At 46.2% G+C, this 12,793-nt stretch overlaps 1 protein-coding gene across 3 annotated transcripts in view; it reads left to right on the forward strand.

Annotated features, from left to right (window-relative positions):
* The window catches only part of SLC43A2 (solute carrier family 43 member 2), a 33,419-nt gene that overhangs the window by 15,090 nt on the left and 5,536 nt on the right, over positions 1 to 12,793 (forward strand). For all 3 annotated transcript variants that reach the window (XM_026105574.2, XM_064523317.1, XM_064523315.1), the window contains 8 exons: positions 2,453 to 2,545; positions 3,284 to 3,417; positions 3,856 to 4,058; positions 4,698 to 4,841; positions 8,354 to 8,492; positions 9,160 to 9,292; positions 10,264 to 10,337; positions 11,919 to 12,042. In XM_026105574.2, coding sequence (XP_025961359.1) covers positions 2,453 to 2,545; positions 3,284 to 3,417; positions 3,856 to 4,058; positions 4,698 to 4,841; positions 8,354 to 8,492; positions 9,160 to 9,292; positions 10,264 to 10,337; positions 11,919 to 12,042 — 1,044 coding nt within the window. The remainder of the gene's footprint in view (positions 1 to 2,452; positions 2,546 to 3,283; positions 3,418 to 3,855; positions 4,059 to 4,697; positions 4,842 to 8,353; positions 8,493 to 9,159; positions 9,293 to 10,263; positions 10,338 to 11,918; positions 12,043 to 12,793) is intronic.

A 12,793-nucleotide genomic window follows, 5' to 3' on the forward strand; every position in this document is an offset into this window, starting at 1 on the left:
AGCTGGATTTGATAATATTACTGTGCTATCGTTTGTTTTAAACAGTTATTTCCTACTGTTTCTAAGCGTCACAGCAATGTAAAAGCAAATAAGACAAAGATGGCTAGTTCGTGCATGGATTTTGCTTTTCTCATTTGGCAGAGTGAGGTTTGTCTCCAGGGAAAGACTGAAAAATTACAAGAATAATCAAAGGTCTTAAACTCACTATAGGGCAGAGGAGAAAATCATCTGCAAGAGACAACTAGGAGATGATTTTATCAGAGTTTTGAATGGCATACCTGCAAAAAAGGACTCCAAGAGGAAACAGTATGGAAAAGTTATATTAGCTGTATCTTCCAGACAAGGTGTGAAGTTAACTATATGTTCAGTATTACTGACCTTTAAGCAGCTAGAAGATCTAGGAGTTTCTCTCATTTTAAGTCTTCTGTAATTGAGAATATCATACTGGCATAGGCAGAAATTACTGGGGGTCCTTTCTGGCCTGTAGGGATAAGACCAGACTGAGGATCAGGCCTCTTTGGTGGCAGAAAAACAAAGAGCCTGCTTGTTCTGCTTGTTTGTCTCCATGGCTCTTATTTTTCCAGTGCTCACTGCTGTAAAGACAGCTTGAAAAATAGGTTAGTAAATATTGTGCATGATTTTAGTAGCTGGTCTCTAGTAGAGACCTGCACAGGCATCACCAGTGCTGGCACTTGCAGTCTGAGAGGTTTTCTTTCTAGATCTGGACTACTTTGCCCTTTGCCTCTCCTCTGCTCCTTTGGGTGTTATCAGGCTGTTGCTCCCCAAGTGCTCAGTGGTTGCAGTTGCCTCTTAAGATCTTATCCAATCCAATGCATCTCCTCTGTTCCATTTTCTTTTTTTAATCTGGCCACTTGCTTGGTGCCTAATAGGATTTTAGGAAATCTTGAGCCTTTCTAGGACTTCTGTCCCGATGCAGGCAGAAGCAGATTTGGGGTTTCTCTGAACATGACTGCTCGGTTTCAGGCCTGCTCTAAGTCTCCAATAGCCCGTGGTGCAAGAGGATCCACCCGGGAGCTGCTCCTCTGCTATATGAAAAAGGCTTTTTGTGATCTCTGTGGCTCTGGAGAAAAACAGCCCGAGACGAGAAGCAGCTGTGTTTGTGGAGGTGTTGCCCTGTGCCAAGCTCCCCAGCAGCAGCTGTTTGTTGTCATTTCTGGGGATAAGTTTAGGGTTTAGGGTGTTTGAGATTAAACAAATGCCCTGCCCGGTAGCAGCGACCAGCCTCTTTGCAACCTGCAGATATTTTGTTCTGCAGATACTGTTTTCTGGGATGCGTATTTAGGCCACTGCCTCCAAGGCGAGATTTTGAGCCTGGTAACAGACCTTTGGATCCTTTGCCGTTTCCTGTCTGCAGCTCCTGAAAGCAGCCCGTTGGCAGCTCTCCCAGCTGCAGGGATCTGGGGATGGGTGTGGGGATCCTCGCCGCAGACAAGCGCAGCGTTTCCTGCCTTAGCCCAGCGTCCGCTCGGGGATCTCCAGCAGCACCGGGCTCTGCACATCGCTGCTGCTGTTCCCCGGCTGGGGTTATCTGAGGACCTGGAGGCTGCACTGCACAGAAAGCTCTGCAGTGAGACGGAGGGATGATAAACAGCCAGATGGATCCCAGAGTGTTCCTGCACAGGAATACTTGTATTGTAAACACGCTGATCCTGCCGTGACACGAGCCAGATTTGCTTGCCTCAGATGCCACTCCTGGGAAAGAGAGATTTGTTTTCCAGCAGTGAAAGGGGACTCTGAAGAGAGCATTTGCTTGCTCAGATTCTGTCTAATATTCTCCAAATCAGTTTGATCAATATCTTTAAGCAGATAAAATGGTGGTTATGCTTTCAGTCCTTCTAGGCACCTGCAGTGTCCTGCTTTGAGGCCCTCTGAGGCTGACGTGCTGCTGATCGCAAAGTGAATTTGGGGAGGGAGTGACCTGGAAAAGGAGAGGGGAGGGAAGTCTGTCTTTCTGAAGCTGCATCTCTGCCCCTTGACCAGCTTCAGCAATATGGGCTGAGGTCTCTGTAGCCTATGACTTAACGCTCTCCCTGTAATTTCCAGCTTGCAGACCCTTAGGCAGTGATGGAAACTTGTTCTCTTCTGGTTATTTAAAAAGCTGCAGACCTGGGGAAGGGAACTAGCAAAGAAAGAACAGGGGCAGGTGTAATGCAGGACAAACACGGCTGTGCTAAAGGTGATGAATGCGGAGTATGTGGTCAGTCTGGAAAGAAGCAGCACACGTTAATCTTGGATCGTAGGCACTGCCCGGCAGCAGAGACACCAATGCAGTCTGCGGCCTGTGTGTCCCAGAGTGCTGTCATGAAGAGCTACATCATTCTTGAATAAAACTGTTTTCTTCAGGCTCTGGTATCCAGAGGTCTCAATCCTAAATGCCAGGTCTTCCCTCCCCTTGGCCGCAGCATGTTTCAACCAATTTTTCTTTCTCCAGTTGCCCAACATGTTTGGTGACCTTCGTTCCACGTTCATTGCTCTGATGATTGGCTCCTATGCTTCTTCTGCTGTTACTTTTCCGGGAATCAAGGTGAGGCTGTGAGATCGTTACTCATGACTGGTACTGGTGTACTGGGGTTTTGCACTGTTTGGCAATAATGTGGAAAGAAAGAGGGACTGTTTGTTAAAGCCCTTGTTAGAGAAGTGTGTTTGCAAGATTCAGTTCCCATCTGTTGCATACTTCCCCCATGACTGTCCCAAGAACTCAACAAATACTGTAAAGAGAATGATCTGTTTGTTAATAGCCCTTTAAATTTTGAAGGCGTTAAGTAAAAAAAACAACTTGCCCCCCCCAAAAAAACTAAAGATTGACATTAGTCTTATGAAAAACTGCCTTTTTTTTTTTCCTTTAACTATACCAAGTTCCCCAAGTTGACTGTAAGACTTCACATTTATATTTAATTTGTGTGATTGCCACGAATGTTTGGCTTTGGTTGCTGTTCAGAGTTAGAAAACAGAGCTGCAGGGACAGACGACAGCCACTACGGCTGCTTCTGTAGATCTCTAGCAGTTCTGGACAAGTGATGTTTCATCATAGTGAGTGTAAGTGGCATATGGTTATGGCAGGCCTTTCTCAAGTGTGCAGGGCAGTTCCTGCTGGCTTTCCAAAGAGTATGTTCTAGATGAAAAATCTTTGGCATTGGTTAGTGACACAGCTGCATGTCACACGCTGCTCTTCCCCACAACTTCACTCCAAACCTCATCCAAAGAATATTGAAACATCTTTCTGCTCTGATAGCAAATAACCTTATACTGTTGTGATTTCCAGGTTATATATGACTTTGGGGTCTCCTTCATCCTTATTCTGCTTGTCTGGGCAAGCTGTGCAGGATTAGTTTTCCTCAACTGTTTCTTCAACTGGCCACTTGAGCCTTTCCCAGGTCCAGAGGACATGGACTATACGTAAGTGTCATCTAGACTGGCCCCAAAGGTTTATCCCATCCTTAATCCTCTAGAAAGTGCCAGCACAGATAGTTTGGAGGAATGGGCAAGGAACTCCCTTCCTTGTTGTTGATTGTTAACATTTCTTTTTGGGTTGGGGATTTAGGTACAACACTAGCTTTATATCTTGACTGGTGAATGTCTGTGGAAGGCTGAGCCATCCAAAGCTTAGGGCTTGTGAAGGAAAATGATCTGCCAGTAGCAGTAAGCATTTCTGTATTGACCTGTGCCAGACTGGCCCAAGGGAAGTGTCTGTGCTGTGGGATCCCAGACTACTTGTGGGTTTGTAGATGAGAACCAGTGCTTGAATCCATCTGTTGCCTTTCTGACTCCTGCAACTCTGCTACCTCTGATTCACCACCCTGTGTTGCAGCTCTCATTCTCTTTGCTGCCCAATAGGGTGAAAATAAAGTTCAGCTGGCTGGGATTTGACCACAAAATCACTGGGAAGCAGTTTTACAAGCAAGTGACGACCGTGGGGCGCCGTCTCAGTGTGGGAAGCTCCATGAAGGGCCCCAAAGAGCTGACAGCCTTGCAAGAGAATAACAAGCTCTGCCTGTCCACGGTGGACCTGGAAGTGAAGTGCCAGCCTGACAACACAGGTGTGGTTCCCTGGGTGTCCGAGGGATGCTTGCACTGGCAGAAGACCAGTGGCATCTTTGCCATGCTCCAGACCTGTTTATACAAGGTGCTATGTGAGATGTGATCCATATATTGCCAGGGCCATGTGCCAGCTGCCATTCTTTAAATACAGGTTTGGTTATATGGAGACTGTTGTGCTTGTACACTTGCCTAAATACACCATGTGTTGCTGCCCATGATGGGGAGTACAGCATGGGTAACTGGTACTGCTATGGGAGGACAGTGAGGTTGGTCATTGCTGTCTTTTAGATAGACTGCTGCCATCATGACCAAGTCTTTCTTAGACAGGAGTATGGCCAAAGCAAATGGCTTGAAATTTCATTTTTCTTCAATCCACAGAATTAAGTGAGACTTCCTTCCTGCTCCCCTGTCCCCAGTTACTAGTAGCCAAACTTTAAGTATTTATAGCGATTGATGGAGGAAGTCTGTAATGCACCAGATGGTTGCTAACTGTGAACTCCCTGGAGCTGCCACTGATGCGCAGTGTTGGTATGACTAGCTAGGAGAAGGCCAGCTAACCCGGGGCCAAAGCTTGTTCTGAAATCATGCCCGTTTATGATGAGATGCTGCCTTCTTCAGAGACTTTATTCCTTCTGCAGCTTCTCCCTCCTTCATGAAGAGTGTCTTCAGTCCTATCTTGTTGCTCAGCCTTATCACCATGTGTGTCACTCAGCTGAGGCTTATCTTCTACATGGGGGCCATGAATACCATTCTTGGGTTTCTGTCTGGAGATGAAGATCAAGGTAGGGTAACCTGAAGACTTTTATCTATTTCCTTGGAACTGGGACCTGACCCAGCCTTAGTCCTTGCAAGAAGCCAGCATGCCTGATTACTCAGCAGATACACAGTGTTTGGCAATTGCTTGTGCCAAAGTGCAGCTGACAGCTGCCGGTGGGGTCTAGCGGAGCTGGAACTGGCGCAGGGCAGAGGGGCAGCTAGGTAGACACTTGAATGTCAAGCTAATTTTAGTGCAGTGCCTATTAAATACTGTTCCATGTTATTTCCCCAGATGAGTTGTTGCAAATAGCCTCTCAGGACAGACTGTGATGATTTTTTTTTTTTTAACTGGAAAACCTATTTCATCAGGTATTTGCTTTGCTTATCCTAAACAAGCACAAAGTACAGAGCAGCTGACTGCCATGACTAATGGTTGGACTAGGTGTCTCGGCCCAGCAGCGGGGGTGGGAAGGGTGAAGTCATTGCTGTTTTGTGCAGCGTGGTGTGTGCCGGGGAGACTCGGGGCAGCCGCTGCGCTGCACTCATCTGTATTTGTAGCTCTGATTCAGTACATGGAGCAAACAGGAAGGAGTACATTAGTTTGCTGTTGTCGAAAATATCCAGGATTGCAAAACAATGCTTAGCCCTTTTTTTGTCTTTTGTAGTAAGATCCAGTTTGAACTTGTTGAATCTGGATTGCATGAAGCTGATAAATCAAGAGGCACTCTGAAAACAGGAGGGAGCTCTGGGGGAGGGAAGGAGGCTCGGGAAACTCCAAGTGCCCTGGCATTCCCTGAATTGCTTTGTTTCTTGAGCCTTTGACAGCCTGCAGCATTCAGCTCTTTATCTGCTGGCTTAAGAGCCAATTTAGACATTAAACAGTAAACAGGACAAACTTCACGCTGCCTACCTTTCCCAGCACAGCTCAGTTTTCTGCTTACCTTGTAACTCTTTCACACTGATTTTTTTTCTTTCTTTTTACCCTGTTTTGCTCTTGTTATTTTTTTTTCTTTTTTCCTCTTATTTTTCTTCCCCTCCCTGGTATTTTAGGCTTAATGTTAAACACATATGCTGCTTATACTGCTTAGATCCAGCCCTGTGTTAAGAAAGGGGTTGTGCCTCTTGGGTATATCATTTTTCTGTGCCACCTTTGAGATTTCTTCCTGTTCTCCCCCCCTTAATGCAGCCTGGGCTTGCGGTGCAGCCCGCTGCCTTGGTGTTTCCATGGCATCAGCAAAACAGTAGTATTGTCTGGCGGCAGCAGCGTCAGGCTGCACGGAGAAGAGTTCCAAGAAGCGCACAGATTTCTGGAAATCTAATCCAGGGGGGTCAGGAGAGGATGGGACACTACTCCCTTGGGTGCCCTAGTTCTTGCTGGTTTTTACATGTACGTGATTTTGGGGAGCTCCACCTGCAGCTGCGCTCAGGAGCGCTGGGCAAGGGAAGAAGAGAATGGAGTCATTCTTGCAAGTAATGTTAGTGTCAAAGAAAACCGGAAAGACATCTAGGAGCAGAACAGGAGAGAAAGATGTGGGGAAAATAACAGAGAGCGTAAAATCTTTGTTTTTGTCAGGCACTGTGTCCTTCTCTAGTCCTGTTTCCTGTACATACTGCAGTGACTTAGACCTGCTGGGAAACCTAGAGGCAGGAAAAGCATTCAGCCCATGGCTGCTTACCTTCTGAAAACCCTCACGAGATGGGGGAGAAGTTAAGGAGTTCAATAACCCTCTACATGACTGCATAATCGTGTTGTCAGCTCCTCTCCTCTGTCTTCCTACTTGTTGCGTTTGGGATTTGAAATTTGGCCAGGTCTCTCATAAATTGACACCTTGCTGCTAAATCTGGCAGTACTTGGAGACCTGGGTGAGTCAGGGTGTGCTGGAAACCTCTGCTGCCTGCGGTCCTTGTTGAGGGCAGTTCTGGCTGCGAGATGATGACATGTGGCCAGGGAGCCTGTAGGGCTGTGACCGTGCGTGCAGCCTTGCTGCTTGTTCTCTCCAGGCCTCTGCTGAACCTGCTGGTATTTACTACATGTTCTTCATCCTGAGGGAGGAAAAAAAATGGCTTCTAAAATGATAGACAAGCCCAGAGACTCTGTTCCTGCAGCAACTACAATCTCTCCTTCCCTTCCCGCATTCTCCCCATAAACTTTATTCCTCACTTCAAGTTGGCTTCTGCTCTCCGTGTTTGGAGCTCACGACTAAGTGTTCAGAGGAGCATGAAGAAGCAAAACTTGACAATGTGGCTAGCTTCTTACCCTCTATTAAAAAATAACCAGACAACAGCAAATCGGCTCCAGGAGTGTTTGCAGAGGGTGATACCACCTGTCTCTCTTGGCTACAGCAGCTGCTATAATGGGATGAGATGTGGGGCCGCTTCAGGGCTCGCCTGCGTGGCGGCGATGGGGGCAGGAATGGGCATTCGGAGGTGGGAGCTGGAAGCTCCTCTTAGCTTTCTGGCCAGCGACTGGAGCCAGGAACAAATGATCCGGTGCCATGCCTGGCACAGCGAGGGAGCCCTGCCGGGGTTTGCTGCAGCCGTGTAGGGAGAGAGGGTTTGTTGGAAACTCTTTGCAGTTACCAGGTTAATTTTGGTATAGCTCAAGATGTGTAGGGAGGGACAAACTAAATTCTTCTTGGTTATGTTTTGCTTACAGTACTGTAACTTGCGAGCGCTTTGTGCTGAGATGGGCAGTTTCAGAATCGCATCTTTTTCTCAGAGCTGTGGTACACTGTGACTCACCAGCCCTTCTGTGTGATGCCTGCAAATCCATCACGGGGGCTGTAGCGAGGAAGTGGAAAAAGCACTGCAGGGTGGGGGAACTGACTAGTAACAGGAGGGGAGAGTTTCTCCCAAGTCTGCACGCATCAGCTGTCCCATAGCGATCCATGTAGGGACTTCTTCCGTCTTTAATATGTGGGGAATCTTCATCAGTTTGAAGTCCTGACGGTTGCTCTCAGATGCTAGGTTTCTTGCTGCTAATCTTCCTTTTCCCCACTCGACCTCCAAATTTGTCTGTTCTGCACAAAGCAGGTTAGCCCTCACCTTCCCGGTGTGGGTCGTCCCTGCTGGGCTAGGGCAGGAGCTTCCCAGCTGGAGCTCCCAGCAAGGGAGGAGAGGAGATGACGAAGGCAGGGGCGGCTGTTCAGGGTTTATTGCTTTGTAAGAATTTTCCTTGTTGCTCCTAGCCGTAAGAAACCTGGCACTGAGCATTTGCCGGGGTGCCGTTCCTGGAGACCTAGCTGCTGCGTTGGACAGGTGAAGCAAGCATCAGCCCTGATGCTGCACTAGCACTTTCAAAGCAGCAAGCCCAGTATGTCCACTGTAATGGTGTGCCTCTGAGAAGCTAACTGATCAAATGGGGTTTTGGTGTCTCAGCTCCTTCAGCCCTTCTGGTTAGCCTGTGAATACAGGGGATCTGGGCTCTTAATGAGAGAGATGATCAGTGGGGAAGCACTGTCTCTTTGCTGCCCTTTGTTCTGTAGCTGCTCGGGTACCCCTTGGACTGATGCGCTTTTTTTTCTCTCTCCTTCTGCAGTGAGTCTTTACACTTCTATTTTTGGGGTGTTGCAACTGCTGTGCTTGCTGACAGCACCTGTGATTGGGTACATCATGGATTGGCGACTGAAAGAGTGTGATGATGCCTCAGAAGAGAACGAGGAGAGCAACGCTGAGCAGTGCGTAGTATGCGCCGCATGGGACATGCAGCCACGTAGCAGGCCCCCTCTGCTCTGCATAATATCAGACATTGTAAAGTGATTTAGGGCAATCTTGATGACGCAAGAAGCAAACAGATACAACATCTTTATTTCCATATCCCAGTATATGACTTGTGACCTAATCCATGCCTCTGTGGCATTGAGGGCTGAATTTGTATTTTGTATCCAGTTTTGAGACCACCATTTCAGAAAGATGCTGACTAACTGGAAGAAGTCCAGAGGAAGGCAGTGAACAGAGGTCTAGAAAACATGATTTGGGAGGAAAGACTGAAACAAATTTTTGTTCTTTAGTATAGAAAAGAAAGCCTGAAGTCTTCACTTCGTAATTGCAAAGAGGAAAGGACCAAACTCTCTTCCATGTCCACTCAGATCAGTCAAGAAGAGCAAATTTAAATTGTACCAGGGGGACTCAGGCTGTGCTCGCCTAACAGTATGAGTAACTGAACTGAAATAATTGCCCGGCCTTTTCTCAACTTCTGTTGATGGAGATTCCGCCATCTCACTAGGCAGATCTCTAGCCTAGCTGGTTTAGATAGGGCTGATGCGGGATGTGGAAAAATCCTGCTGTGAGTTCTGGTAGCTGCTGGAAGTGCTTTTTGTAACCCAGTTTTTGCTATCTTTCCAGAAGCGACAAGAAAAAGAAAAAACGTGATCGTCAGATCCAGAAAATCACCAATGCTACCAACGCCTTTGCGTTCACAAACCTTCTGCTGGTTGGCTTTGGAGTCACCTGTCTTATTCCTAACCTACCGTTGCAGGTGAATAGGTCAGATGGATGGATGTGCTGGAGGGGCAGGCAGCAAGGGTCCTCATGAAATGGCCAGACGGTGCAGGGAGGTCCTGCAAGCCAGCAGAGCCAGCTGATGGCTGGGGGGCTTTTTGGCACTGCTAGGAGAGTTTTGTGCTGCTTTGGGAGCCCCAGCCACCTTAGGGTTAGAACAAATAATACAGTGCAGTTTACATCTCGTGAGAGAACCTAAAGAAGTAGATATAGTTAAGATATCAGAGTTGTCTTGCAATTTTTTTCTCACTTCTAAGTTTCTGCAGCTGAGCTCTGTAGTCACAAATACTTTCCTACTGAGGTCCTCTCAGTAGTGCCTCTGTGTTTAACCTGGGCCTGATTTAAGCTGCTGACTGTCAGAAAATTTGCAGTAAGATGCATGACACCAATATAAGCAGTAAGCTATTTCTGCACCAAATGCTACCTTGAACTATGCTCAATGTTACCCGTGGGATTATAAACCTGTTAAAATATTTGTTCTGTGGCACCACCTGTCTTTGGCAGAGAAATTTAGTGATTTTATTCTATAGTTGAACATACCTTGATGACATAAGCAAACTACAGCTGTTCTCCTATACTTGCATATTGTCTGCAATAACTTGTAGAAAATTAACTGAATTGGCTAAGAGCTCAAAAAAGCACTATGACCCTGGTCATGGTTGCTGGGGGCATGTCTTTGCAACAGTGCCAGCTACAAATCAGATAGGTTTTGTGTGTGGTTAACCTTGGGGGCACTACTAGCTAGCCTTCTCAAAGTAAGGAAATGTGCTGCTTTTAGAAATGAGAACAGTCTGTCTTTCCTTGTGCTGAGCTTTAGGTTTTGGTTCTGGGCTCCTCAAGCCTGCCTTGGTGCTAAAAAGGAGAACAGCTTTTAGGAACGGTTGTGTGTTGTGGTCTGGCACATCTAGATGGTATCTGGCACCTGACATTTTCTGCTTCTCTTTCCAGATTCTTTCCTTCATCTTGCACACAATTGTGAGAGGATTCATCCACTCAGCTGTGGGAGGCCTCTATGCAGCTGTGTAAGTCTCTGCTTATTTATAGTGCACAACTGGCCAAGTGATCCTGTTTGGGTTGCTAGTTTCTTCAGCTGAGGGGGAACTCAGGAAGTTAAATCTTCATGGTCAGAGGGGAAAACTTATGTGACTTGCTTCCTCGGTCAGCGCTGGACATGACAGTAGCTGGACTGAAGTCCTAGCTGATGCTTTTGTTGTTTTGTTTGGGCCTACAGCTAACTCCTTTGGTGTAGCTACTGCAGTAAGACAGGCACAGTTATATGTGAGCCTCAGGGGACAACTAGATTATCAGCACTGAAGTTATGTAGTAGGAACTCGAGGCTTTCTTTTTTTTTTTTTTTTTTTTGGTCCTACAATAAATAGCTATGTGCATAAAACATTAACATTAATTGAATGCATTGCTACTGGTCTGCTCTGAAATTGCATTGGTAAAGCATTGCTCAAGATGCCATTAATGAAGCCTACTCCCTTTCCCAGGATGGATCATCTATCCTGTTTCCAACTTATCAATAGATTAGTCTAAATACTCTCTTCCTTATTAAGCAATGTTTTGGTTTTGAAAACAGATCTGCCCCTCTGCCCTGACTTGTTGGACAGGGGAACAGAAAGAAGCTGTTGACCTTTCTGTTAAAGGTTTTGGTCTTAGGTTTTCTAGCTTGGACTCTCCAGATCCTGTCTAAGACTTGGCTTCAAAAATGCATGAACTTTTTGTTTTGTGGCAGCTAGAAGCAAAAACTTTTGTCCTAGGCAAGGTAAATGCCTGTTGCTGTACTTAACAGCTTGTTGTAAATTAATCCTGTCTGGAACTTTCTGGATTGAGGTATTTTTGGTTTGAATGTGACTTTTCTTTGAATATTCAAACTCTTTGGTCCAATTCTCCTTTTCTAAGCTTAGTTTAACCTGATCCTTTTTAAACACTGCTCAGTCACGAAGAGAAAGATGTTAGACTGTTACTGGGACTTATTTTTCTATCAGTAGTATGTGATACTACTATCAGCGCTTTCCAATCAACAGTATTGTTTAATTTGACATAGGATCAGACTTGTCCTCTAAAAAGGAAAATATGCTAACCTGTTGTGCAGGTTTCACTCACTTCTAAAGGGAGCAAATTGTTATGGCCAGATGAAAATGATTGCTCAGCCGCAAGTGCTGTCATCTGGTTAAAGAGGCCTTGCTTTTAACTAGTAAATATCAATGTCCTTCTCCCTTTGCATTAGGAGCAATGGATATATAAAGTACTTCAGCCTGTCACATGGTATGGCTGCAAAACAAAACTCTGCAATAACAAGTGCTGGATCTGACACTTAAGTTTTAAAGTTCATCACGAGAATAGTCTAGAGATATGAGGCCTCTGGCCCCATCACTGGCTTCACTCTGTTCTAGAGAGCACTGTGCTAAATGCCAGGTATAACTAAAAACTGTAGAGTAAGAGGGAGTTGCACGGAAGGCCAGGAGAGAAGTTCTTCATACTGTGCCTCTCTTGGGACTGTGCTCTGTTGTGTTAATCTGTTGGGAATGTAACCTGATCTGGGTGATGTGAACAGTCAAGGTGACACATAATAATTCTCCTGCTTTGTCTGATGACAGATACCCCTCTACTCAGTTTGGCAGCTTGACAGGGTTGCAGTCTTTGGTCAGTGCCCTTTTTGCCCTTCTGCAGCAGCCTCTGTTTATGGCATTGACGGGACCTTTGAAAGGAGACCCTCTCTGGGTAAGTCTTTCTCAAATTGAATGTGCAGGCTTGGTGGTGAAGATGGTTTTGGCTAATTTCTTTGACAACAAGGGGGCTACTTTGCATGAACCTCAGTTACAAAGAGCAGATTTTACATGCTTGTCAGTCTGCTCTTACCTTGGTGCTGTCAAGAACCCTTTCCGTGTAAGTACTGAGGCTCCGGGAGGGAATGCCGTTAACCCCTATGACTGTATATGGAAAGGGGAGAAGGGAGAAGGCTGCTGGAGTGCTTCCTATGAACAGGTTCTGTGTGGTAGGTATTGTAAAATCTCATTTGAGCTACTAGCTGTACATATCAGTAAATCCTGGTTGTCAGGAATGTTGTCAGGAAAGCCAAGTGGCTATTGAGGGTGGTGTGGTGTCTGGCTGAGAATCTGGGCAGCTCATTACAGTCATGACACAGGTGGTCTTGAGGAGAGCAAGAGTAGGCTACGTGTGCCCACACCTGTGTTCCAGCAGCCTTAGGCTCTTCCCACAATCAGCAGTGCTGGTGTAAAAGAACCACAGCTTAAATTCTACTCCATCTTCTGCTTCTGAGATTGAGATAAGTCAGTCCTGTAGACTAGCTATAGCCTGTCATAGCGAGGGCTGTAACAGCCCTGCTTGTTTTGTCAAACAAGAGATTCCTTCGGCCATGATCCAGAACAACAAACTCTTGCAGCATTTATTTTATACACATGGTGCTCTGGTCACAGGAATATAAATAAAAATACAATGGAGGCTGTTGCCA

This window comes from Dromaius novaehollandiae, chromosome 19 (genome assembly GCF_036370855.1).
Source record: "Dromaius novaehollandiae isolate bDroNov1 chromosome 19, bDroNov1.hap1, whole genome shotgun sequence".
Classification (NCBI taxonomy): domain Eukaryota; kingdom Metazoa; phylum Chordata; class Aves; order Casuariiformes; family Dromaiidae; genus Dromaius; species Dromaius novaehollandiae.